Consider the following 27464-nt stretch of genomic DNA (forward strand, 5'->3'; position numbering starts at 1 on the left):
CCGCAAGGGGAGAGGCCACAACAGTGAGAGGCCCGCGTACCACAAAAAAAAAAAAAAAAAAAAAAAAAAAAAAAGAAAGATTATTAATTTGGTATCTAATATTGTTTACAAGAAAAAGCTCATTCATTGAGATTGTATACTCAAGGGATATATGAAAGTGTTTATTGGATTGCAAATTCTCTCTATTCTCTATTTGCAAAGACTAACAGTTCAAATGGTAGTATGATTTGGTAGAATAAATACAGCTAGGCTTCCATTGCTTTCTTTGGCACTAACTATATTTGAATGCCAATAGAAACTACTTTAAACTTATTTATATTTTGCAAAATGTTGTTCTGGTGTTATCTCATCTTTGCAAGGAAACCTCAGATAAGCTGTGGTGCACTGTGATGTATTTTCAGTTGTATGGATGATTGCACCCAAAGTAAATCTATAATCTGCAGTGAAACACATCCTGCTCGGATCCAGGGATTTTTTTTTTCCAGAGTACCTCTTGCTGAGGAAAATGTGTTAGGTGAGAGGGAAGCCCCTGTTAACTGTGCCAGGCTCTGTGGGCATCTTAACCCAATGCCTTTGTTCTCTGCTGCCTGCAACTCCCTTTTTCTTATAAACTCCAGCCCTGCATTTCCACTGTAGGCTCCACCGAGATGACACGACAACATCTGAAACTCATGATGTCTAAAACTGACCTCACTATCTTCCTTTACAAACCGTCATATCCTCTGTGGCACTTCTTCAACTAATAACATCATTCACCCTACATTCAGCCTCAAAATTCAGTCACATTGGACATAATCCTTTCCCTTATTTCTTTTGCCACAATATTATCTTCTGAATCGACCCGCTCTGCTCTCTTCTTATTGCATCTAACCTACGTGTTTCCTGGAATATTGCAAAGAGCTTCGGAACTCATATTCTCTCTGCCACTCACCTCTCTCCCCTACATGACACCAGTTCAGTTTTCCTAAAGCTCTGATCATATCTCATCCTTGCAAAAGCCTCCAAAGGCTTACCACTACCTCCAGACCATCGAAACACCTCTGGCCACGGCCCTGTGCCATCTTTAAGGCTATTCCTACCACCACTCCTTCTATGTACTTTCCTCCCAATGCTTGCAATCCCCTCCCAATTTCAGTGGTTCAAATGCTACATATCCTTGGTCTGAGGTTAGTATGTTCTTCCTCTCCAGTTATCACTCCCTTGGGATTCCTTCTGCATTTATCCATGCTTCCGTGACCTTTTATCACTTCTACCTCGTACTATAATTAATGTAGATAGCATGCCCTCTTTATTAAAATTACAAGCTTCTTGAGGCAAGAATATGAGTCTGTTTCACCTTTGTATGACCATAGCTATGCACATACTTGGCATTTACAAAAACAAACAAACATAAAATGGTCACATCAATGGATAAATGTTCTTTCTTTAAATTTAATGTCCTATATTTAAAATGGCACTTATGTCCCTTAGATCAATGATAAAAAGCCTTTAATGGACCCAAAGTTAATTACTTTTTAATTATTACATAAATTTTTATATGATGATTCTAAACACTAACTGAAATTTCTTATGTCCCTTAGATCAATGATAAAAAGCCTTTAATGGACCCAAAGTTAATTACTTTTTAATTATTACATAAATTTTTATATGATGATTCTAAACACTAACTCTGAAATTTCTGCACAAGTGTGCATGTCTTCAGTTTATATTATTGCTTGTAATATACAGACACACATAATAATTATAATATACACACACAATGAAATCTCCTCTCAATTTCAGTGGTAATTTATTTTTAAAATCGGAAATCTAAAACTTTCCTCTGATTAAATAACAATTCAATTTAAAAATAACACAAAAAGCTAAACAGTTCACATATATCATTTAATCTCACTTTTATGTCTGTTATCTACACTGGATTATATAAGAAAAAGGGGAAAGAAAATAAAGGTTTAAAATGAAATATGGCCCATATCCTTTCTTCCTTTTTTTTTAAATCTTTGGCTGCACTGTGTGGCGTGTGGGATCTTAGTTCCTGGACCAGGGGATCAAACCTGTGCCCCCTGCACTGGGAGGGCAGAGTCTTAACCACGAGACCACCAGAGAAGTCCCAGCCCATATCCTTTAGCAGCAAAAATGATTGTAATTTTGGTGCTCAGCAAGAGATACAAGGGCAAACATCAATTAGTCCTACAAGATCAATATTCATTTTAAGTATATTACTAGAGGAACATGGTTAACAACTTTATAAGAAATAATTCTGTAATGGCATAACTATTTTCTAGAAAATAAACATACTCTGTATATAGTAATGTAGGATTTGTTAGGTTACCATTCACATCTGAGGCTCTACTTAGTTTCACTAACGGCATTTGGTTCTACACCAGGTCAATATTATCAAGTTAAACAGAAGTACATAATAATAGCAAATATTTTTGAGCACTTAATATCTAAGCACAATTCTAAGCACTTTACATGTATTAACCGAATCCTCATAACAACACTATTAAGTAAATTCTATTATTACTTCCATTTTATAAATGAAGCAAGCAAAAAACAGAGACGCTTGATAACCTGCCCCAGGTCACACAACCAATAAATAGCACAGTGAGGATTCAAACCTAGGCCCCAGAGGCTGCCATTAAACACCACGTCTATTTGCCTCAATAAACTGTCAGATAATCCACAAAACAGACTATAAAGAGACTATTAGGACTTTCTTGAAGCACTGTCCTTTTTACAATCTGATACTTCAAATGCAAGGATACTTCAGTAATTTACCAAATGCCACCGTCCAACAGTCTCTCTTGTTTTCTCCTTGTACAGGTTCCATATTAGCAACAGGATCATCTTTTTGCCTTGGGTCCCACACCTTCACGGTTCCTGACATTTAAAAAAGTGAGATGGCAAAATTCAATAGTGAATGATGACATTTCTTTCTGCATTCTCTTCATATGGCTTCCTATGTACATGGAGATATTATAGATGTTATAATATCTGAAAAATATTCACATTTTTCTGACTTCCAATTGGGCAAGTTGCACTTAATATCAGAGATATAACCCACATGTTACTGCCCGATTTGATTTCCAATTAATAGACACACATAAAAGCCAACAACTGTTCCTAAGTCATCATCAACAAGATATGATTGACAAGGCAAACACAAATGTTATGTAATTCAAATCATGCCTTACTTTCTTGGTTTAAGACTAAAACAAATGTAGTATTTATTTAGAATAAAGCCAGTGTCATTTTAATGTTTTTTCCTTACTACTCATATAATCATTGCCATTTTTCTTATGCAGATGAATCAAGTAATTTTTACGTCTATGATTTCTTATATGGAGTTTTAGAATACCATTTCATATACAATTAAGTTTAATTTCCAAGTGGCAATAAAGAAGAGAGACAGAGTTAATAAAAGTAACAAATAATTCTTCTCAATTTAATTTCAACTCCCTCATTTTAATGCAAATTACAGGATAACTAACTAGCTAGTGTCACTCACTAACTTTGAGAAACACAAAGATGTAATAAAATGGCTAAAAGGCCTAAGTGAGAACAGGAAAAGGGTAAAAAAAATTATTAAAAAGGATAATAAATCCAGGAAAAGGGAAGCTATTCCACTAGACTTATCATCAGGGATAAAATAAAGTTGGTCATTAAAAAGGCTGCTTCAAGGAGAAATAAATTTCCTACAAATGTGACAAGAGTTACATCATTCTACAGGGTTCATACAAATTGATAACATTTATATTGTCTGTAACAGTTAAATGAGAAAAGAACACAAACAGACAATTCACAAAGCAAACTTAACTAATAAACAAATATAGAAAGAAGTTAACACGAGGTGGAATGGAATACCATTTTATCTCTAAAATTAGGTGGGAAAAAGGAAATCAATGCTGGTAGGGTAGACTGGAAATCTACCTCGTCTACTGTAGCGGATAAGGTAAACAGGTACTTTGGAAAGTCTGACAATTTTTTAAAATCATAAAGTATGATTATTCCAAAAGAGCTATATACATGATACTCATTTCTTCATTACTTTAAAGTTGCTCTCCCAAAACAATAAACAAAAACTTAAAGCAAATTGAATGCTCATTAACAGGGGCATGGCTAAGGACACTGTGACACATCCATAGGATGGAATATTATGAAGTCATTAAAATGATAATTATGAAAACCACATGGAAACAGCAATATTTACATAAGGACAAAACATTAAATAAATAAAAAGGTTAAGATACAAAATCGTATTAACACTGATAATACATGTAAAATTGTATCTATGACTGGAAAGGAAAACAAATCTAATAGTTATGCTGGTGTAGCAGACTGTTATTTTTCCTTCTATATTCCACACTGTTTCTATGATTGGAAAAAAAATACCTGATTTCTAAAACACAGCTGCTCTTGAGAAACTATTAGAAAATTAAATTCTACTTTTCTCTGAAAACAATTTCCTCACGGTCTTGAGCAGCCACTAAAAAACTAGCTGAACCAACTAAGGTACCAAATCACTTACATACCCCTTGTGAAGCAACAAAAATTCTGTTACATTCAGAACAGCTCAGGACACCGAAAGACCTGTCCCTTGTTCGTCACTGCAGGGGGAAAAAGCAGAGTTGGCGCTCTTGGAGCTTTCTACAATGCTCAGCAGAAAGACCACAGAACTGCAGTGTTCAACCAGCTGTCAATATGACCATTTTCACAAGTACTAACTCTGCTTTTCAAAAAAAGAAAAAAGCTGCCACCCACAGTATATCATCAGCTGCCTCAAAAACCTGTAGAGACATTTTAAATCCTCAAGGTTCAGAGGAAACTATGGTTGTTAATAGTTGAACTAGCTCAAAACTAAAATAGTAAGTGCTATGCCTCTAACTTGAAATACCCCCAAAGTCTGAAACAATTGAGGGATATGCAATCAAACCTGCCTATCAAAAAAGTAGAATGTTAGATTTAGGGGATCAAGGATTGAGCAAGATTTCCACATAGAATATACTGCAAGAGACTTACCTAAAAATAAAAAAATTAAAATACACAGAATATTCTGACTTACCGTCTCGGCTGCCAGTCACAATTTCAGGTGCCCCTTCCCCGATTCCGAGTCCACCTACACCATCTATAGTATTTATAATTTCTTTATGGCCCTGTACAGAATATACTGGAATCTCTGGAGCTTCCAAATTCCTAAACAACAGAACACAGCTTCTTACTTACACATGCCCCAAATGTTTAGTATACTCTCAAATTTAAGAATGCATGCCATATTGAGATTTTTGTTTAAAAATAATAAGGGTTTTGCAGTTAAGGTAATTTACACACTTACTTCCAAATTCTCCTCTCCACTTTAGCTTCTTTCAAGGCCTCAATGAGAGTTGTCATCATTCAACTTGGAATTCTAAATCCTGAGCCCACTTTACTCAGTGGTCCTCAAAGATGATCGATCTAGGACCTCTGCACATGAATTACCATGTATGCTTGTTAATAAATGCAGATTCACGGGCTCCTCCCCAGACATAATGAATAAGTATCTCTGGGATGGGGCCCTAGATCTGCTGACTTTCTGGTACAATGAGGTCTGATAATCACTGCTTTAAATACAGAGTAAATACAAAGTGATTTAGAAAACTTCCAAAGTAGTCTTGGTAGTTTGATCTTGGGATCTTTTGAGAGATTAAAATATGAGCAGTGTTTACTTTGTATACCTTTCTTCCTCAATAATATATTATTTTCTCACTGAGTTCCACACTGATTTTCAACTAGTTATGTTTTTCAGTTTATCATCATGCTGGTCACAAATATTATAGTCAAACTGGATGAAGTCTGTCTAATTCTAGGTTAGTTAAGTGAAGAGAATGCAGGAAAGTACCCACTCCTATGTGTGTCTGAAGACTACACTACAGGGCTGGGTGAGTGGCTGAAGTAGGTTATGCTAATACACCCTTCTCTTGCCTCCCAGTCCTTCCCCCACCTTCTGCTTTTCTACTGGAGCCTCCTTCCACATTTCTTTTTAACAAGTCAGTTTTTAACAACTTATATTTCTTCTTTTTTAATGAACGTAGCTCTTCATGACACGTAATCCCAATTTATTACTGGGCCCAGATTTATCAGTAAAATCTTGCAAATCAAAATGTGAGAAGTTCAACCTAGTTTAGAGATGATGTTTATCTTTGTGGCGTAATTGTGAAAGCACCAAGAGACTAAACAGGACTGAGGTTCTATTTATAAGAACTGTTTTACTGTTTCCACAGACTTTGAAACATCACTTCTTTTAACATGAAATTATGACTTACCAATGAAAATAAAGCAGTAATACGTGCACTATACTAGGAAGCTCTATTAGGGAGATAGTCAACCGTCATATTTGTTGCATATTCTTGTGTTGAAATATATTTATTTTAAAAAATAACACTCAGACTGGTCTCTCTCCCAAGTTCTTTGAAAGTTTATGACACAGCAGGTAAAAACTAATGCATTCTAATAAATGCTAACTTAATTATTAAGTAGTTAAAGCAAGGGGAATTAAAATAGTTTCATTCTATGTCATATTATGACTCTAAGACAGATAAATATGTCACTGTAATTTAATTACAAATAGCAAACTCTAAGTTAGAAACAAGAAAGGTCACAATAGAAAACGTAATGTAGGGAAGACAGTTCCTCTAGAACATTACTGTATACTTTACATGATTAAGAGATATTGTTGAAAAGTAATTACAGAGAAATTTCAATTCATTCAACTCTAATTTAAATATGAGGAAATAACTCTAGGTAAAACACGGAAATTAAAAGCACTTGGGGGATTTCCCTGGTGGCGCAGTGGTTGAGAATCCACCTGCCAACGTGGGGGACACGGGTTCGAGCCCTGGTCCGGGAAGATCCCACATGCTGCAGAGCAACTAAGCCCTAGTGCCGCAACTACTGAGCCTGCGCACCTAGAGCCAGCGCTCCGAAACAAGAGAAGCCACTGCAATGAGAAGCCAACTTAATGAGAAGCCCGTGCACCACAACGAAGAGCAGCCCCCGCCTCCCACAACTAGAGAGAGCCTGCGCGCAGCAACAAAGACCCAATGCAGCCAAAAATAAATAAATTTATATAAAAAAAATTATAAAAGCATTTGGCACAATTGTGATTTTGCTCATTCGAAACAGGTTTATCTTGATTTACTCAGCAGATGTGTTCCTAAAAACTTGTGCTCAGCTAAAGCATTAAAAGAAAAAGAAAAACATTTAATGAATTGAGAGTTCTATGTTAAAAAATTAAAACATACAAAAATACAGTGTTTCATTCTGTAATGCCAAGTATCTTTTTAAAATGTTAATGATATCTATTTTTTTAGTGTTATACAGGAGCATTTTTATATATTGTACCCTTCATGGTGGAGGGGAAGAGCCCTTTATTTACACATATGGATATTAAATGCTAGCACCAAACAGCATGTGTAGAAATAAATATTAAAAACATTATTTGAAATAGCTAAAGAAAAATATGTTAGTATTTTAAAATGGATATTGAACATGAAATCTAAAAATATATATGAGGTAACTGTCATATTCTTATAAATAGTTAAAATTTAACAAAAAACATTTCAAAGTTAGAATTCTTTCAGAGGAAGAGTAACACGACTATCAAAGAAATTGCTTATCTCATGTCTTAACACTGATGAAATAATCTTACCATATATGAAGGTTTCCAGCAAAATCTCCAGTAGCTAAGTATCTCTGCTGTAAAGATGTGGCACCAAATGTTCCACATTTAATGGGTTTGGCCTTTTCAATCTTGATAGAAGGGAAAGAGAGAGGATACATTATTTATGTAAGCAGCTATCCATAATCCATGATATTTACGGCTCTATTATGGGAATTAAATAAGGCACACAATAAAAAAGGCAATTAAAACATTTTCTGATTAAAAAAAATGATCATGCTTTTCCTTTAGTCATTTTTGTATAGTTTAAAAGTACAGGCAGACCTCAGAGAGATTGCAAGTTCGGTTCCAGAACACCACAATGAAGCAAATGTTGCAATAAAGCAAGTCACATGACTTTTTTAGTTTCTCAGTGCATGTAAAAGTTATGTTTATACTATACTGTAGCCGAGTAAGCGTGCAACAGCATTATGTCTAAAAAGACAATGTACATACCTTAATTTAAAAATACTTTATTGCTAAAAAATGCTAACCACTTTCTTTGCTCATCCATAAGAAGCAACTCCTTATCCATTAATGTTCTCTCATAAGACTGCAGCAATTCAGTCACATCTTCAGGCTCCATTTCTAATTCTAGTTCTCTTGCTATTTCCACCACAACTGCAATTACTTCCTCCACTGAAGTCCTGAACCCCTCAAGGTCATCCATGAGGGTTGGAATCAACTTCTTTCAAACTCCTGTTCATGTTGATATTCTGACCTCCTTCCATGAATCACTAACGTTCTCAATGGCATTTAGAATGGTGAATCCTTTCCAGAAGGTTTCAATTTACTTTGTCCAGATCCATCAGAGAAATCATTAGCTATGGCAACTATAGCCTTATGAAATGTATTTCTTAAATAATAAGACTTGAAAGTTGGAATTACTCCTTAATCCATGGGCTGCAAAATGGATGTTGTGCTAGCAGGCATGAAAATAATGTTAACCTCATGGGTACATCTCTATCAGAGCTCTTGGGTGACCAGGTGAATTGTCAATGAGTAGTAATATTTTGAAAGGCATTTTTTTCCTGAGCAGTAGGTCTCAACAGTGGGCTTAAAATACTCAGTAAAATATGTTGTAAACAGATGTGCTGTTATCCAGGCTTTATTGTCCCATTTATAGAGCACAGCCAGAATAGATTTAGCATAATTCTTAAAGTCACTAGGATTTTCAGAATGGTCAATGAGCACTGGCTTAAAATTAGAGTCACCAGTATTAGCCCCTAACAAGAAAGTCTGCTTGTCCTCGGAAGCCAGGCATTGAAATCTTCTCCTTTCTAGCTATGAAAGTCCTACATGGCATCTTCTTCCAATAGAATGCTGCTTCATCTACACTGAAAATCTGTTGTTTAGTGTACCCTCCTTCATGAATTATCTCAGCTAGATCTTCTGGATAACTAGCTGTAGATTCTACATCAGCACTAGCTGCTTCATCTTGTACTTTTATGTTATGGAGACATTCGTGTGTTCACTGGAGAACTTTTAATTTCCTTCGAGGACTTTTCCTTTGCGTTCACAACTTGGCTAACTGTTTGGTGCAAGAGGCCCAGCTTTTGGCCTATTTCGGCTTTCAACATGCCTTCCTCCCTTAAACATTCTTAGATTCTGATTTAAAGTTAGAGACCTATGACTCTTCCTTTCACCTGAACACTTAGAGGCCACTGAGGGGCTAATTTCAATACTGTTGTGTCTCAGGGAATAAGGAGCCCAAGGAGAGGGAGAGGGACGGGGAAAGGCCAGTCAGTGGAGCAGTCAGAACACATACAACATTTACCAATTAAGTTTGCAGTCTTGTCGGGGTGTGATTCGTGGCGCCCCAAAACAATTACAACAGTAACATCAAAGATCACTGATCACAGATCACCATAACAAATATATTGTGAGAATTACCAAAATGTGACACAGAGACACAAAGTGAGCAAGTGCTATTGGAAAAACGGCGTCGATAGACTTGGTCAACACAGGGTTACCAAAACCCCTCAATTGTAAAAAATGCAGTATCTGCGAATGCAATAAAGAGAAGTGCAATAAAAGGAGGTATGCCTGTATGTCCAAAGAATGAGTTTTGCCTTTCCTCTCACCTCGCTAATGAGACATTCAAATGCTGGCACCTCTAACATCTTCACTGGTTTGCAAATATGCAGATTTCAGCATTTAATGTGGTATTCTTCTTTAAGCTCCTCAAGGAATAAGGACAAAATGAAGGTATTATTCTTTCCAAGTGACTAAAGAAACAAAAATGCTTATGTGTCTCTTATAGTTTTCCCTGCAGAACCCTATAAACTGAGAATGGTTATGTCCTCTGAGACCCCTTCAGTACACAAAGATTTGTATACCTGTGTGCACCAAAGGCACTGCTATCAGCATGGATTAGCCAATCTTTTGAGTTTTCTTTAATTTGAAAGACTATTGGGAATTCCCTGGCAGTCCAGGGGTTAGGACTCTGCGCTTTCACTGCCGAGGGCCCGGGTCCAAACCCTGGTGGAGGAAGTAAGATTCTACTAGCCACACAGTGCGACCAAAAAACAAAAACAAGAACAAAAACAAAACTATTGCTCCAAGTATTATATATAACAGTTGACCCTTGAACAGCACAGAAGTTAATCCACATATAATTTATAGTCAGCCCTCTGTATCCGAGGTTCCTCTGCAACCGTGGATTCAACCAACCTTGAACTGTGTAGTACTGTAGTATTTACTCTTAAAAAATACCTGAGTATAAGTGACCCGTGCAGTTCAAACCCATGCTGTACAAGGATCAACTGTAATCACATCAGTAAAACAACCACATGCAAACTCCACCTACCCAAGTCACTGAAGTCTCTCTTGGAATCTACCTGTCCAGCTGCCTTGGCCCCCGGAAACTCTAGGCAATATGGAATTGAGGGCTGTCCCACACCACACTCTAGATGTACAATAGCACCTTTCACTTACTGTCGGCCTCAACAGGGCAAAACGATTTCTCTTATTTAGTCTCTTACAATCTTTTTTTTTAATTTTTAATTTTTTAAATTTTTAATTAATTTATTTTAATTTTTTTATTCCTAACGTTCACAAAAGTAATGTGTTCCCTATAAAAATTCAAACAAAACTGTGGAATCTAGAAAAGTGGTAGAGATGAACCGGTTTGCAAGGCAGAAATAGAGACACAGATGTAGAGAAGAAACATATGGACACCAAGGGGGGAAAGCGGGCGGGGGCGGGGGAATGGGAGATTGGGATCGACATATATACACTACTATGTATAAAATAGATAACTGATAAGAACCTGGTGTATCAAATGAATAAATAAATAAAATTTAAAAAAAAATTCAAACAAAACCAAAGACTGAAAGATGAAAGGTTAAGTTTCCCTTCGACATGCCTCAGAAGTAATCCCCATTCTTCTAGACCCTTTTCTACACATTGACAACCACATATAGATTTGTTTTAATATACAGAGAGTCATAATATATTGTTCGTTTACTTGATGTTTTTTCACTTAGCAGTATATCCGGATGAACTTTTTTCCCCTCCACAGAGTTCCCCAGTTTCTAGGGCATCTCCTCTTGTAACCCTTCAGTTGCTGAGCCAATCTTCAACCCCCCACCCCACTAGGGTTGGCCCGATTCACGTACTTTGTGAAAATAATTTCCCCGCCATTTTCAATGTTTGGTTGGGCATTTCCACATAGGATATACATAGCAATTTTCGAAGAAGAAAATAAAATTCACTTAACACAAACTATAACTGAACTTTTCTTTCATGATTCAAAAGACATCAACATATGCTCCAGGGCTTTGGAAACTCCCAGCTTGCTGAGCTTTCTCACTGTTTGGGATCTGGATAAATTAGCAGTTACTATGTAGCCTGGTCTAAAATAAAGCATTCACAGCCTCCTTGGAATTGTCTGGTAAACTTTGATTAAATTGTGTTTAATCAGTCGCCTATAATAACACGGTTGTAGGGATTCCCTGGTGGCGCAGTGGTTGAGAGTCCACCTGCCGATGCAGGGGACACGGGTTCGTGCCTCGGTCCGGGAAGATCCCACATGCCGTGGAGCTGCTAGGCCCGTGAGCCATGGCTGCTGAGCCTGCGCGTCCGGAGTCTGTGCTCCGCAACGGGAGAGGCCACAACAGTGAGAGGCCCGCGTACCGCAAAAACAAAACAAAACAAACACGGTTGTAAAAGACCGTATTGATGAGAAGCACAGAACCAGAGAATGTTATTTTTCTCCTTTTTAATATAGGTGGTCCAAGAGAGCATCAGTTATTCACTATACCAGAAAACTGATATTCATTTATTTCAGCTATTTTTCCAATTTTATGAAAAACGTATCTCACAATGGGGCAGCATGGAGGATCAAAATTTTGTCAATTTAATAAAGCAGATAGTTTCCAACTCCAAATCGCTTATGTTCTCCTCACCATCTCCTCCCCCCAAATAAAAATACCTGATATAACATATTAATAGTGATATAGTGGACTTCCCTAGTGGCACAGTGGTTAAGAATCCGCCTGCCAATGCAGGGGACACAGGTTTGATCCCTAGTCCGGGAAGATCCCACATGCCGCAGAGCATACTGAGCCTGCACTCTAGAGCCCGTGCGCCGCAACTACTGAGCCCATGTGCCATAACTACTGAAGCCCATGTGCCTAGAGCCTGTGCTCCGCCACAAGAGAAGCCACCGCAATGAGAAGTCCACGCACCACAACAAAGAGTCACCCCCGCTCGCCACAACTAGAGAAAGCTGGCACATAACAACGAAGAGCCAACACAGCCAAAAATAAAGTAATTTTTTTAAAAAAAGGAAAGCTTTGCTTAAAAAAAAAAAGTAGTGATATAGCTAATCATTCTTAATTAACTAATTAATCACTGTAGCTAATCACACTATTAGAACACACTTTTTTTTGGCTAAACTAATTCAGACTTCCAACTGAGGTCAACTGATAAAATAGCTACCCACCCCTTCCTCCCATTTGTCTCCCCCAGCTCCAAGTCACTGATAATGGCTCCCATGATCTAAGGCAGAGGGTGAAGACAGGCCTCTCAGGCAAGAAACAGGTGGGCCCTGATGGACAGGAATATGCTTCCAGGGATTCGGGTATTAAGAGCTGCAGGAGGGCTTGCAGCATACACTGATATAACTCTCCGGGAAAATTCTTCTCCAAGTCGCCCTGGGAAGACTGGTCACCCATTTTCTTCTCTTCCACCAGCTAGAGCATTCTGCTTGCTGTAATTCCACTGCTATCCCCGGGAGCCTCTGATGGGATCTCTATTCTTCCTAGGCCATGGAAGAGATAAAAGCTGACCCCTACTTTTCAGTCCCTACAGTAAGCACACAGTTCTAAGAGTTTACTGCTGCTAATAAAAAATTGGGAAGCAAAAGCTTTCCTCTCTGCTATGGCTTTACCTAACTTTTGCCTTTAGGCTCTTTGGAATACAGAAACCATGCAACTGGAACCACTGATCTTCCAGTACCAACATAAATTCTCTCTCACACACACACAGCTAATGGATATGTTTTACTCAAATTTAAGTTTTCTTCAGTAATTTTTTTAGCTTGTCTATTAGGAAATACTAGCTAATAAACACCAATAAGAAAATCTGGAAATGAGGATTAAAAATTTTATGTATGGTTACTTCTTGTGATCTAAAGATCAGAGTATGTATAATATAGTCAGATTTTTCTACTGGGAAAACCCTTCCTTGTGCAGAGGTAGAACTGATTATTGCAATATTTCATGGTGTTCTAAAAACAGCACCACAATGTCCAGATGTTCTGACACCTGAACACATCTGAGAATTCCTACCTTAGGAGAAACCAAACTGGGAACCATTCCATTACATGATGGGCCCTATACTAGTTTCACATTTGTCATCGCAGATTCTAAAAGTGGGTTTTATTGCAAATACAATGAATGAAATGAAACATGTATCTACGTTTAGAGGCACAGACTCACAAGAGTAGCACCAAGGCCTGTGGTATATAAAATGCACACAGCGCTTTCGCAGATTCTAAAAGTGGGTTTTATTGCAAATACAATGAATGAAATGAAACAACATGTATCTACGTTTAGAGGCACAGACTCACAAGAGTAGCACCAAGGCCTGTGGTATATAAAATGTACACAGCGCTTTGAAGTCTGGCCTTGCCTGTCTCTTTGACCTCATTTCCTGCTTCTCCCCTGCCACACTCCAGCCACACCTGCGGCTTTTTGTTCTTCAGATTCACTGAAGTCATGTCTACCTCAGGGAGTTTGCATTTACTGTTCCCACTCTGCCCGGACTGCTCTTCCCTCAGGTCATCACGTCTTCTCCCAACTCAGATTTCAGTTTAAATGTCACCACCTCTAAGAGGCCTTCCCCACCCATCCAAATCTGAAGTGAAACCCCCAAATCACTATCACTTGCCCTCTTTCATCTTCATTTCACTTATCAACAAAATTCTTTTATTCGTTCAGTTATCCATCTCCTCCCTTTCTAGAATGAGTACCAGGGGAACGGGGCCGTGCCCAACTTGTTCAACACGTAGATGGTGCTCAACATCTGTTAAATGAAAGTATAAATGAACATGGATTCATCCCTCAGTCCAGGTGCAGGGGAGAGAGAAACCACTGCCAGAGGTCATGTTCCTATTTCTCCCACCATGTTTTCACCCGACAGACTGTAGAGTTTCCGGTGTCGTTTATATGCAATAATGAAAATGGCATCCATACATGGAACACTAATGTATCAGACACTATTCTGGATGCTCTTCTGTACTAGACCATCCTTTCTCTTTCTAACACATGCCACTGCAAACTAAGTGTTTGAGACACGCCTTTCCAGATGAGGAACAGGCTCGGAGGACTAAGTGACTTGCCCAAGGTCCCCAGAGCCAAGGAGATTCCAAGCTCTTTCTACTAAACTAGGCTGTCTCCAGGCCTGTATGTAAATCAATTAAATAAACATTTTCTTATGTAGCCCCCATTCTGTCAACCTGAGTCTTAGAAGTACCAAAGAAGTGTTCCAGTGCTAAACTAGACTGGTGAAGTAAATGAGGCCTGAATTAAACCTACTTTCAGATTTGTGTCCTTTGGTTTTACCTTCATTCATGTCTTTATAAAATACAAATATATGGTATTCATGCTTCCCTGAAGTTCTCTTTCATCCTTAAATCAAATCTCTTTTATCCTTGTATACTTATATCAAAGATTTATAGGTACTAGTGGTCTGTTCTGCAAGAATCAAATTAAACTCAAAATATAGAAAACTACTGAAAAATAAACTCAAATGTGTAAGCATCTTGTCATCTGCACTGCAGCGAGGGCTGCACTTTGCTCAGAAAGGCTGAGCTATGCTGGCAAGTGGACTTAAAAAAGCAGGTGTTTGCTCTTTCCTTAGACATTCATGGAAATCATAATAGCAGCTAAATTAAGTGGACATTGGAATGAAGCTAATTTTTTTTATAGTTCATAAAAGGGCCCCCTCCCTGTCCCTGTTAAATGTTTTACCTTTGGAAAAGGAAAGATGCAAAGAGTTCAGCAAACACTTAAAACTTTTCTTGCTGGAAAACTGGTTAAAAAAAAATAAAGATCTATTTTGCGAAATTTGTCCCACAAAGATAATTAGTATATATTAACTTTTGCCATATGATACTGAAAATGACCATCAGTGATGAGCATATTTGACCTAGTTGTTGGTTCTCTCTGCTCTAATAAGTTAACCTGATTAAAGAAGCCCATGATCCATAATTCCCAGCAGAGCTATTTTTGTTCTGTCTGTGGGTGGGTCTAGTACAGCTTGTCAGTGTCTCCTCCTCCACATCCTGGCACTACTTAATTAATGATAAAAGGTTTAGTCACCCAAATGTTAACAAGCAGTGAACTCTGCAGCACAGGGGCGAAAAAAGCAGAACTTTATTAGCCTATTACTAATTTTTAAAGTGTAAACATCCCCAACTGTGATTCCACTTTGCAGGGCCACCCCTAGTCCTTTGGGCCAATTAGAAAAAAAGGTGCATGCTATGGGCTGAAGGAAGTCTCACACACGCAAGGCTTGATGAGAGACAGAGATGGATTTCAGCTCTCACTTGAACCCTTGGCCAGATACCTGTGTGCACTTCAACAAACTGCTTAACTATATATGAAGGCCCTGCCTTCACTCCCTGTCTATCTGCTTAGTAACAAGATAAGGAGGCACCAACAAATACCCATTTGCTTCCTTCATTTTATCTTGGACAAGGCTTGAGTTCTACAAGGATATAATCAAGTATGTTTCCTAATATTTTAACAAATAATTCATCTCGCCCAATGATAGTCAACCCTAGTACTTATTAGAATCACCTGGTGGAAGTTTAAAAAATACCGATGTCCAGGACTCACTCTAGACTAGAGGTGAGAGTCCCAGTGCATCAGAATTTCTAGAGGTGGGACCAAGGCACGAATATTTTAAAACACACACACACACCCCACAACAGCAGCAATACACATTCAGGTGATCCTGATGCACAGTAAGAGTTGAGAATCACTGAGATTGTATTTAACCTGTATTCCTTCCACTGCATCGCATCATCACAGCTAAATACAATGTAAGCTCTCAAATATGTTTGTGCATTTGTTTTATCCTCTCTTTAGACAGTAGGTTCTTTAGGAGGAGGGACTCACCTTTCAAATATCTTTGGTTCTTCTTTAGCATAGTACCTTGAAATGATATGTTCTCAATGGACAGCTTATGGTAGAAAAAGAGAAGAGCCAAAGGATACAGGCAAAAATATAAAAAGTGGTTACTCCTAGTGTTGAGATGGGTGACATTACTTTTCTCCTTTCTCCTATCTATATTTTTGGTATATTCTATCATGAACACGCACTACTTTCATTAAAAAGCAAAGTTATTAAAAAAAAAAAAACTGCTAGAATCTTCCAGAATCTCTAGAATAGACAAAGAGCACTGTTTCTCTTTACAGAACAACTGTATTCCTGAAATGTACCCAAGTCATACAGCCTTATAAAAAGAAGTCAGGAGTCTATAGATAATACTCTCTGGTTAAGAGAGTATTTGACTAGTATTTGTTCCTAATAATTCACTTTTCTTTCTGCAATTCCAATGTTTCCTATTTGTTCCAACTCCTGACCCCAAGTGATTAATGATCAATAAACCAATATTTAAATGTCCCAAGTTATATCTTTTTACAGACATAAATTTACTCATTCTTTTAACAAGTAATTTATTGAGCGGCTGCTCCTTACATGACACATTAAAGAAAGAACTACTGTCCTTACTCTCCGGGAGCTTACAATCTAATTAGAGAGACATGGGACAGAATGATATATTTCTGGCACAGATAATAAGTACCATAGGAATGCAATGTAAAGAAAAGTTACTTTGTGTTGACTGGGGACTAAGTGATGAACAACATAAGGAAAGGTAGAAAAAAACAAGCCATGTTTAGGAGTAGAGTGCCTGGCTAGAGAAGACAAACTGAACAAGAAAAGCGGCATTCATAGAAATTTAAAGTGGGATGAGCCTTATGTACCTTCTAATCTAATCCTTCCTATTGCAAGTGTATTCATCCTTTACCTACCAATTTAAGCCCTAACTCCTCCAAACAGATTCTCTCCATAGCTTTTGGTCCCTGGAGTTACAGACTTCCCTGCAGTCTATTAGGACTCTAAACATCTGAGTATGACCGATCTTTTTTTTTCCAGGCAACCCAAATAAAGGCATTTTAAAAACTGTAAACAGGTATAAAAGTGTTATTTAACATCGCTATTCTCCAATTCTTTCACTAGTAATCTTTTACAAAACTTGTAAACCTGATCGTGCCACACCCTGCTTAAAGCCCTTCAGTGATGTCCCATTTTTCTTACAAAAAAAGGCATAAATCTTTTAAATGACCTACAGCTCTTGCAATGTCTGGTCCCTGCTTACTACTCATTTTGTTTCTGAAGGAGATAAATGTTTCTCCCATCGCTGAGCTGCTTCCTCTGGAACTATCCTCTACTCCCAATTTGACCTAGTTAGCTTCTACTCAACCCAAATCTGGTTTTTTGTTTTTGTTTTTGCTTACTTTCAAAGAACCGTGTTCCTTTAGGTTAGAGAATTCATCTCGGTTTGTGTTTTATGTATTGTTCGTTTGATTCTTTAACTGATTCTCTCTCCCACTAGAAAATAAAGTCCATGATATCGGGGACGTTGTTATTTACATGCCTGGGAATACCAGGCAATCAGCTGATACTTGTTGAATGAATAATTGTTGTTAGGTTGTCTCCTCCAATTACATAGCAGGCATTCCAGTGCCTGCTTTGGCTCTGCTTGTCTGCAAAATCATTTTACTAACTTGTAGCTATTAAGAGGCTCTCCACAAACAACTAGGCACTGCCCAGAAGGGCCTCGAATTTAAACAGGAAGTCGTTACGTCACTTCCACGGGCCTAGCGCTAGACTGGGAGAGTGGCTCGGGGGTGGCTGGAGGAAGGGACCCGCAGCGCGCGGATGAACTAGCCCGACGAGAATTCAAGTCTCCAACCAAAGCGTTTTGCCTCCGAAGTATTCCTCAATCTCGGTCAGCTTAGCTACTCCCGCGCAGCTCGAGCGGAGCTTTGGGGGGACGCTAGGCAAACGCTTTGGCCAAAAGGAATGCAGACCCCCCGACCCCCAAGATCCGCACTCTCCCCCCAACGGCAGTTCCAGATCTTGGAACTGGGCAGTTTCGAGCCGGCACCTACCTCCCGAAGCAGCTTTAGGTCCCCCTGCTGGATCTCGTACAGCTGAATGACGCCGGTGCCGCGTGCGAAGTTGCCCATGGTCACAAATTTGGCGCTGCAGGGCACCCACTTACAGTCAAACACCGTGTAATTGAGGCTCTTCTGGATATGGGTGATGATCTGAGGCTTCTCGAAGGCCGACATGGTCCAGCCGATTGATTTCGCCTCCGCCAACAGGCACACTGCCGACAAACACTGACAAAACCCTAACCTGGAAACCAGACTCCGAACGTCAAGGATAGTTTGTCCCTCCCGCTTGCCGTACGCGCCCCCAGACGCCCTAGCAAGGTGGTTTTAGGTGTCTTAGATAATGCCGGATGCTCTACTGAAGGCACAGAGATTTTTCTTCACCAACAACACAGACTTGTTTATGCCTTTACCTTTTACCTTTCGTACATATACAGGTTAGAGATTACAAAACGTTTTGGCTGCGAGCGGCGGGGCAGAGGGCGACCATAAGAATCAGTCATATTTTAGGACAGCCCTTCCCCCTCCCCAACAAACACACACAAACTCCTGCTTCAGGTCCCCTGCATGGGATTTCTTAGGAAAATGGGCGGAGCCCTAGGGCTGGTTGGCGAAGGCTGGGTCCTGCGAGGCGCGCCTGCGCCTTGCAGCCCTGCACGTGTTCGAGCCGCAAGCTTCCGCTGAGGCTGGAGTTTCGCGAGGATGCAAACCGAGATGGAGGCAAAGAGTCCCTTGGCCGAGGGCGGCTTCACCCAGGTCACCCGAAAAGGTGGCCGACGGGCGAAGAAACGGCAGGCTGAGCAGCTGTCCGCGCCGGAGGAGGGCGGGGACGCGTCCCGCATGGACACCGAGGAGGCCCGGCCCGCCAAGAGGCCCATCTTCCCGCCCCTCTCCGGGGACGGGTTTCTGGTACTGGCGGGGACCGAGGGACAGGAACGGGGCAGGGGCCAGAGGCGGGTCAGGACGGTGGCCTCTGGGTGATGTTGAAGCTTCTTCTGGCGTGAAGCTCTTAGATTGGTGACTCTCCTGATGTTTAATTCGTCCAGTTAAAGGGGGCCTTGATAATCAGCTGTTGTTTCATATCTCCACCCACCCCCTATTCTTCCAGACAGCTCCTGAGTTGTGTTTTCTTGTATCATAGGGTGGGAAAGAAGAAACCAGAAAAATTCCAGTCCCAGCTAACAGATACACTCCCTTAAAAGAGAATTGGATGAAGATATTTACTCCTATTGTGGAGCATTTGGGACTTCAGATACGCTTTAACTTGAAATCGAGGAATATAGAAATCAGGGTGAGGATAATATTAACCATTTTCAAACATACTGCGGTTTCTCTTTTCTACGGGGATGAAAAGGCATGAGTAGACTTTCCTTAATGAGGCTTATTTTGTTGAATGATTTTCTTCCAGTTTTCTAATATATTTTAGTGTTTGAACCTCTCAAATGCCTTCAGAATCTGCATACAACACAATTATTAGTTTAATTCATAAGTTCGGCCTGAAATCATACTAAAATACCAGCTGTGTCTTAGAAGACTTTTAATAATGTTCTGTTTTAATTGAGAAAAGGCTTAGTAAAGAGGTTGTCATAAACAGAAGTATTTAAATAAGCAACCAAAGTACTTGCTGCAGTACAGGTGCTATATATTTTAGTGGTATTTTTTTGAAAAAAAAAGTATTATTTTAAGAATAAGTGTAAATTATGTATAAATGTGTTTATTTACTTATTCATTTGTTCATTCCATGATGTCAGTCGAGGAGTTAGACAAATAAAATTAGTAAACTTTGGGGTATTTTTTTTTAAATTAATTATTTATTTATTTTTGGCTCTGTTGGGTCTTCGTTGCTGCGTGCAGACTTTCTCTAGTTGCAACGAGCGGGGGCTACTCTTCATTGCAGTGCGCGGGCTTCTCACTGTGGTGGCTTCTCTTGTTGGGGAGCATTCTCAAATGCCTTCAGAATCTGCATACAACACAATTATTAGTTTAATTCATAAGTTCGGCCTGAAATCATACTAAAATACCAGCTGTGTCTTAGAAGACTTTTAATAATGTTCTGTTTTAATTGAGAAAAGGCTTAGTAAAGAGGTTGTCATAAACAGAAGTATTTAAATAAGCAACCAAAGTACTTGCTGCAGTACAGGTGCTATATATTTTAGTGGTATTTTTTTGAAAAAAAAAGTATTATTTTAAGAATAAGTGTAAATTATGTATAAATGTGTTTATTTACTTATTCATTTGTTCATTCCATGATGTCAGTCGAGGAGTTAGACAAATAAAATTAGTAAACTTTGGGGTATTTTTTTTTAAATTAATTATTTATTTATTTTTGGCTCTGTTGGGTCTTCGTTGCTGCGTGCAGACTTTCTCTAGTTGCAACGAGCGGGGGCTACTCTTCATTGCAGTGCGCGGGCTTCTCACTGTGGTGGCTTCTCTTGTTGGGGAGCATGGGCTCTAGGTGTGCCGGCTTCAGTAGTTGTGGCACATGGGCTCAGTAGTTGTGGCGCACAGGCTTAGTTGTGCGCGGCATGTGGGATCTTCCCAGACCAGGGCTCGAACCCGCGTCTCCTGCACTGGCAGGCAGACTCCTAACCACTGCGCCATCAGGGAAGCCGGGGGGTTTTTTTCAGGGTGCCAATTTTGTATCAAAATCAGTGACCAAAAGTAATTATATCTTCCTTTTTAACGATTCATTATCAGGACTGGTATAGACTCGTCTCTGTTGAAGGACTAGAATAATGGAATAAAGCAAAGAGGCACCCGTCTGAATAGTTGGCAAAGTTTAAAATACAGAACTTGACAGTAGAATTCCTCTTTGTTCCCATTGGCACTTTCATTCAGGTTTTTATGGCTTTCTGCCAAAACCTCTTGTTTGCTTATAAGTTTCCTTTACCTCATTGCTTTAAACCTCATTTCACCACTCCATCCTCTATGCCAGAGCCAGATTAATTTTCTCAGACCACACTGGTTTTATTGATATCTTGGTATCTTCAGGATTTCTGAAAGATAAAAGTTTTTGACCGAATTTGCCTTTCAAGTAGGAGTCTCATTCCCAAGTTCTCTCACCATCTCTTTGAACATTTTTCTGTCCGTCATTATGGATGGATTTGCTCTCTGAAGGCCCTCTCCTCCCTACTCCCTTTTTCTTCCTCAGTTTCATCATCTTTCGGGGTCTAGCTCAAGTTCTTTCTCCTTTACCCTCAGTCCATTTTTCAATCTTGTCTTCAGGGCCTAAACATTTATTGTGCTTAACTGTCTTATGAATTGTAGCACCATCAATTTGGATTCCACCAACATTTGTTGATACTGCTTTGTGCCAGACACATAGCGGTGGTTTGGCAGGCACTACATCATTTTGGTCTTCAGGACAGCCCTATGAGGTAGATGACATACCCCATCTAACAGATGTGAGGAAACTTGCCAAGGAGTTTCTTGGCCGAAGTCATCAATGCTAGTAGGGACTCTTCCATTCCAACCTCCTTATTTTACAGATGAGAAAACTTAAGACCTAGAGCATTCATGGGACTTGCCTAAAGTCACATATAGAATTGCGACTGGGATCTAGTTTTAAATGTGCCATTACACAACGCTGTATGGTTTCAAATTTGTCAAATACGTGGTCTCCTCAACTCGATTGTGAGTCTGTGCGGGGGAGGAGAAATGATGGTTTTGGAATCAGATCTGTGTTCAAATCTTATTTTTTCACTTTTTGGTACTTGAGTTTCCTCAAATATAAAAGTATTTATCTTACTTAAATTTAGGTTGACATGAAGATTAGAGCTATAGGTGTCAAGCACCTTTGCGGTACACATCATTTACAGGGATGGGCATTTTATGAATAGCACCTGTATGTGTGATTATCGAATAAACTCTTTGAGGGCAGGATCCCCTGCTTAAACCATTCTTGGTAGTTAGTACTAGAGTTGTTGCTTTGGGAAAGAAACTTCAGCACAGGACTGATGGTTGAAGTCGGGAGATTAGATCAGAACTCCCAGGGAGACTGCATTGAAGGAGAAGAGAAGAGGACCAGCTTGGGTGGAGGTGGGCCGAGGATGGAGGTCCTTCAGAATGGGAGCCATTGGAGGAATCTTGCTGGTAACTCCAGAGTCAGATCAGCCTTGGAGTACAGTAAGTCATTTGACAATCTTTGGGGGGCACTGCCCAGTTCTGGAGTTAGCAAAGTTTTGTTTTGAAAATTAAACACAGTACTTACCTCACCAAAAACTGGGTCATAGAGAATATATTGGGGAAGGGTGGTGGTGAAGGAAATTATAATAATTGGAAAGGTCAATCCTAGTAGTTTGTTAGAATATTATCTTTTTCATACCGAGCTATAATTTGTGCTCCCTAGCCCCACCTTTTTTTTTTTTTTTTAACAGACTTGTAAAGAAACCAAAGATGTTAGCGCTCTGACAAAAGCAGCTGATTTTGTAAAAGCCTTTCTTCTTGGGTTTCAGGTAGAGGTGAGTGATTTCATGATATCTGAAATGGGGGCTCGGAAAATACGCCATATGACTGTTTTGATGGATTTGGGCATTTTGTGTGTTTGGTTTTTAACTTGAGTGTTGTAGTTCTACAATTTATGAGAGTTAGCTTAACACTCATTCGCAGGTGCCTGAATGGAAGAGCTTCACAGTATGTATTTCTGTATTGTAGGACGCACTTGCCCTCATTAGGTTGGATGACCTCTTCCTAGAGTCTTTTGAAATTACAGATGGTGAGTGTATGCTGGTCTTTTCATATGAACTACTGGATGGTACTTTTGTATTGCTTTGTCTTGTACCTGAGTCTCAGCCTTCCAGTCACATCAGTTGAGTCGTGTTATTAGCAGCTTTTTCAAAAATGCGTGTTTTGTGTCTTTCAGTAGGGAAATTTGGCTAATGATTAAACTTCCCATGGAAGTGGGTGATGCTGGGATGGCTTCCCTCCTGAGGTCTTGCTTTTCCCATTTAGTTAAGCCCTTAAAGGGAGACCACCTGTCGAGGGCAATAGGAAGAATCGCTGGCAAAGGAGGAAAAACCAAATTCACCATCGAGAACGTGACACGGACGCGGATAGTTCTGGCTGATGTGTAAGTATGTGATCTGGAGAAAATTATTGTCATAATTTATAGTTAATCGTTTGCTGGTTTCAAGAAGTGATAAAGATTGTATTTTGGGTATAACATAGCCACTAAATCTTTGTCAGGATATGGTTCTGGATGAATAGTTACCTACTTTGAAAACAGATTTAGTTGAGAAAATCTTAGATATTATAGCTTTTTTCTCAATTAGTAATGAAGGAAATGTTTAGAATCACTGTTAAAAGAAATTATATGACAGGTGAATATTGAAATAGTATCTCAGGAGAATCTATTAAATCAGTTGAGGAGAGCAAGGAGTAGGTGTGTTGAATGCCATCGTGAGGCTTTCCTTTAAAAAAGAAAAACATAAATGTATATACACACACATGCACGTACATATAAAGGCCTTTCATAAAAGGAAGGTGAGCATTGCACATTGTGGGAAAAACGAGAGAGCAGTTATATGTGAACATCAATAAGATGATACAGGCTTAAAATAAGGGTGCAAGAAGTCAAGCTGGGATTACCCTCCACTGCCGGAGGTTGAAGCCGCTCCGTTGCCAGCTTGGGGTTACTGGCAGATGGCGCAGAGATTATATAATGCCGTGAAGTTGGGAAACGAAGCAGTTGACTGAGAGGAGGAGGGACCTGCCTACTGCTAAATCCAGAAATAATTTTATTTAAAATCATCTCATCTTTGCTCTGAACCAAGGGGCTCACCATTATTTATGGTGAGCATACATTTATAAATGTATCAGTGTATGTCTAAGGGTTAACTTAAAGTTTACTCATTGAACTAATTTTTTAAACAGCTGTATTACAGTGTGGTTTACATACAATTAAAGCCACCTGTTTTAGGTATATAAGTCAATGGGTTTTTGGCAAATACTCTGCAGTCCTGTGATCCCACTGTGCTCATTTCCATCAACCCAAAAGTTCCTTGTGCATCTTTGCAGCCCCTCCCAATTCCCAGGCAATCACTCATCTCCTTTCTGTCACTATGGTTTTGCCTTTTCTCGAAATTCATATAGGTGGAAATACACAATATGTAGTCTTTGATACATAGCTTCTTTTAATTAGCGTGTTGTTTCAGTTTTCTCCATTTTGTTGGGGGTTAGTAGTAGGTTTTTTTCAGTGCCAAGTACTGGCAAAGAAAGGTACTGTCTTGCAGTTTTTGCTGTAAATAGGCTAATTGGAATCCACATGTTCAACAATTTATATTAGTTGTGATACAGCCATAAGATGGACTGTTATGCACCCATAAATGTTATTTTTGATGAGTTGCTGAAAACCTGGCAAAGATCACAGTAGGATGTGAACAAAATATAAAACTGAAAACCATTTGTTCCAGATACATTCAGGATATCGAATGGGAAAGAATGTTACCTATGTGTCCTGAGACCTGTATGCCATTCCAACTACTGCCCCATTGCTTTGGTTGTTTTAGCAGCAAAACTACTCACACTGTATGTATCCTTGCTTCTGTATCTCCTCATCTTTCATGCTGTACTTCACAGAATTTTGTTTTTATCGAAGTTACACATACACATACTTTAAAAAAATTCCTCCTGTCTGCTTCCATTTCCCCCTCCTCTGAGGGAGGAAATTTCAAGTCTTCAGGTTCGGCTAGCTAACTTGTAAAAATTATTTTTCCTCTGTATTTCCAAATATCTTTGTATAGCAGCTTAATTTTTTCCCCTCAGATTCACTGTTGCTTTTCTCCTGTGAAAGATGAAGATTTCTCTTTTGGACTTCCCCACCTCCGCCCGCATGCTCAGCCTTTCCAGCGGTCCCGTTTGCTTGCCCCTCCCTCTACACTGTGGGTTTGGTTTAACTCAAGCTCAGTATTACCTGAGCATGAAATCGGTGCTCAGGGTATTAACAGCTGAGCCAGGTGGTGTACTGTGGTTACTTTATCTGTCCTCTGCAACTTTGTTGTCACGTGAAGAAATAATTCTTATGTTTCTGTGTAAGCGCTTTCTCAATATTTCAGTGTACACACATACTTTAAAAAAATTCCTCCTGTCTGCTTCCATTTCCCCCTCCTCCGAGGGAGGAAATTTCAAGTCTTCAGGTTCGGCTAGCTAACTTGTAAAAATTAGTTTTCCTCTGTATTTCCAAATATCTTTGTATAGCAGCTTAATTTTTTCCCCTCAGATTCACTGTTGCTTTTCTCCTGTGAAAGATGAAGATTTCTCTTTTGGACTTCCCCACCTCCGCCCGCATGCTCAGCCTTTCCAGCGGTCCCGTTTGCTTGCCCCTCCCTCTACACTGTGGGTTTGGTTTAACTCAAGCTCAGTATTACCTGAGCATGAAATCGGTGCTCAGGGTATTAACAGCTGAGCCAGGTGGTGTACTGTGGTTACTTTATCTGTCCTCTGCAACTTTGTTGTCACGTGAAGAAATAATTCTTACGTTTCTGTGTGCTTTCTCAATATTTCAGCGTACTAATTGAATAGAAAGCCATACATTGTCTGTATCTCCGCTTGGTGGACTCAGATGCATCAGACATGTTAGAAATCTCTCCCGGAGCCTTCTGTTCCAGAAGCACTGCTTCCCTCTGCCTGGCATACAGCTGCCATCCTGGCTCCTTCTTTCACCATTGCCCCTTTGGTGTTTGAATCCCTCGGTTCTTGGATTCTCTGTCCTGCGTCCTCCTTGTTTTGGTGGCGTAGGTAGTCCTGGAGCTCGCTTAGCACAGGAAGGACATTTTGTGAGACCTGGTTGGGAAGATGTCTTCTATTCTGGCCGAGTATACAAATCTGTTATAAATCATTCTCATTCAGAATTCCTTCCTGCAACTTAATCTTCTAATCCTTCTATTCAGTTTCCTTAACATCCTGTTGTTGATTCATGAGTGCCTGAAAATTGCTTTTCTAATCTCACTGGTTTTGGGGCTTTTTTTGGTTTGTTTTTCTTCTTTTGTCCCTGCACTTTCTGTTTCTGTACTGCTTTGTTCCGCTTGCTGGTTGTGCCTTCTACTCTTTTGCACTGGATGCTTTCCTCGGATTCGGGTTCCTCAGTGTGGGCGTCATATGTTAAGAGTGGGGCCATAAGGAGCAGACTAGAAACCTGGGCTCGGGATGCTTGCGGGTGGGCTATAGGGATGGGGGGCTGGTGGCCTGTAGGCTTCACTTAGGGTGATTGCCAGGCTGTTTCTTTGGGGAAGCCCTGATGTCAGTATCTTTAGTCTTTCCCATTGAGCAGGCCAGGTTCCCCAGAGAAGTATTCTCCAGTCTCTCTGCTGGCAGACTTTTGGAGCCCAGTTACGGAAGACACTTGGCAGTCTCGCTGCTCATTGTGCGGACGTTTGCTTGACATTGCCCCTGTTTTCGTCATGGTGCTCCTACTTCCACTGTGCCTGGTGCCCCTGGTCCGGACCCCGGGTCTTTCACCTTCTGCAGTGAGCAGCCCCACCCCTTAATTTTACCAGAGTTACAGAGGGGTAGTAAGGTGGTTGCCTGGTCGCCCGGAGTGGGGAAGGAAACCTGGGGATCATCCTGAACAGACTTTAACTAATTCTCTTGTTTTTAGCCTCATTTTTACCCCAATTTCAGAAGTGCCTGAGCCTTTGGAAGGGAGAGGGTTCTGTTTGACGTCCCCCCCCGCCGAAGATTTTGGTGTCAGTTTACTAAGTTTACTGATATTTTGGAAGATGGGCTCAGAAAAGCAAAATGCTATATTGTCAGTCTAATTTGAACTATTCGGCAAGGAATGCCCATTAAAAAGGTCTGGATGATCTCCAGAGAGTAGTGAAGAAATTTAAAGAATCTTAAATCTTTTTTTTTTAAATTTATTTTTATTTATTTATATTTGGCTGTGTTGGGTCTTCATTGCTGCGTGCAGGCTTTCTCTAGTTGCAGCGAGCGGGCTTCTCATTGCGGTGGCTTCTCTTGTTGTGGAGCACGGGCTCTAGGCACGTGGGCTCAGTAGTTGAGGCTCACGGGCTCTAGAGCGCAGGAGTTGTGGCGCACGGGCTTAGTTGCTCCGCAGCATGTGGGATCCTCCCGGAG

The 27464-nt window shown here is 39.8% G+C and overlaps 2 protein-coding genes across 5 annotated transcripts in view; one reads left to right on the forward strand and one right to left on the reverse strand.

The window, feature by feature from the left end:
- DNAAF10 (dynein axonemal assembly factor 10) overlaps positions 1-18822 on the reverse strand; it is a 27570-nt gene extending 8748 nt beyond the window's left edge. The window contains exons 1-4 of one of the 2 annotated variants that reach the window (XM_024133556.3): positions 18387-18822; positions 7688-7788; positions 5066-5196; positions 2782-2883 (exon numbers count right to left, since the gene is read on the reverse strand). In XM_024133556.3, the coding sequence (XP_023989324.1) occupies positions 2782-2883; positions 5066-5196; positions 7688-7788; positions 18387-18569 (517 nt within the window). In that variant the 5' untranslated portion in view covers positions 18570-18822. Of the gene's footprint in view, positions 1-2781; positions 2884-5065; positions 5197-7687; positions 7789-9780; positions 9877-18386 lie in introns of those variants that run through there. The other variant, XM_055089212.1, reaches the window with a different exon arrangement.
- A 199-nt stretch (positions 18823-19021) lies between these two features.
- Positions 19022-27464, forward strand: part of PNO1 (partner of NOB1 homolog) — a 15750-nt gene continuing 7307 nt past the window's right edge. The window contains exons 1-6 of one of the 3 annotated variants that reach the window (XM_028496773.2): positions 19022-19301; positions 19534-19683; positions 22769-22852; positions 23046-23106; positions 23343-23460; positions 24803-25408. In XM_028496773.2, the coding sequence (XP_028352574.1) occupies positions 19095-19301; positions 19534-19683; positions 22769-22852; positions 23046-23106; positions 23343-23460; positions 24803-25085 (903 nt within the window). In that variant the 5' untranslated portion in view covers positions 19022-19094 and the 3' untranslated portion in view covers positions 25086-25408. Of the gene's footprint in view, positions 19302-19533; positions 19684-22768; positions 22853-23045; positions 23107-23342; positions 23461-24802; positions 25409-26658; positions 26717-27464 lie in introns of those variants that run through there. The other 2 variants (XM_024133558.3, XM_028496774.2) reach the window with 2 other exon arrangements.

The sequence above is a fragment of the Physeter macrocephalus genome, chromosome 12, assembly GCF_002837175.3.
Source record: "Physeter macrocephalus isolate SW-GA chromosome 12, ASM283717v5, whole genome shotgun sequence".
NCBI lineage: Eukaryota > Metazoa > Chordata > Mammalia > Artiodactyla > Physeteridae > Physeter > Physeter macrocephalus.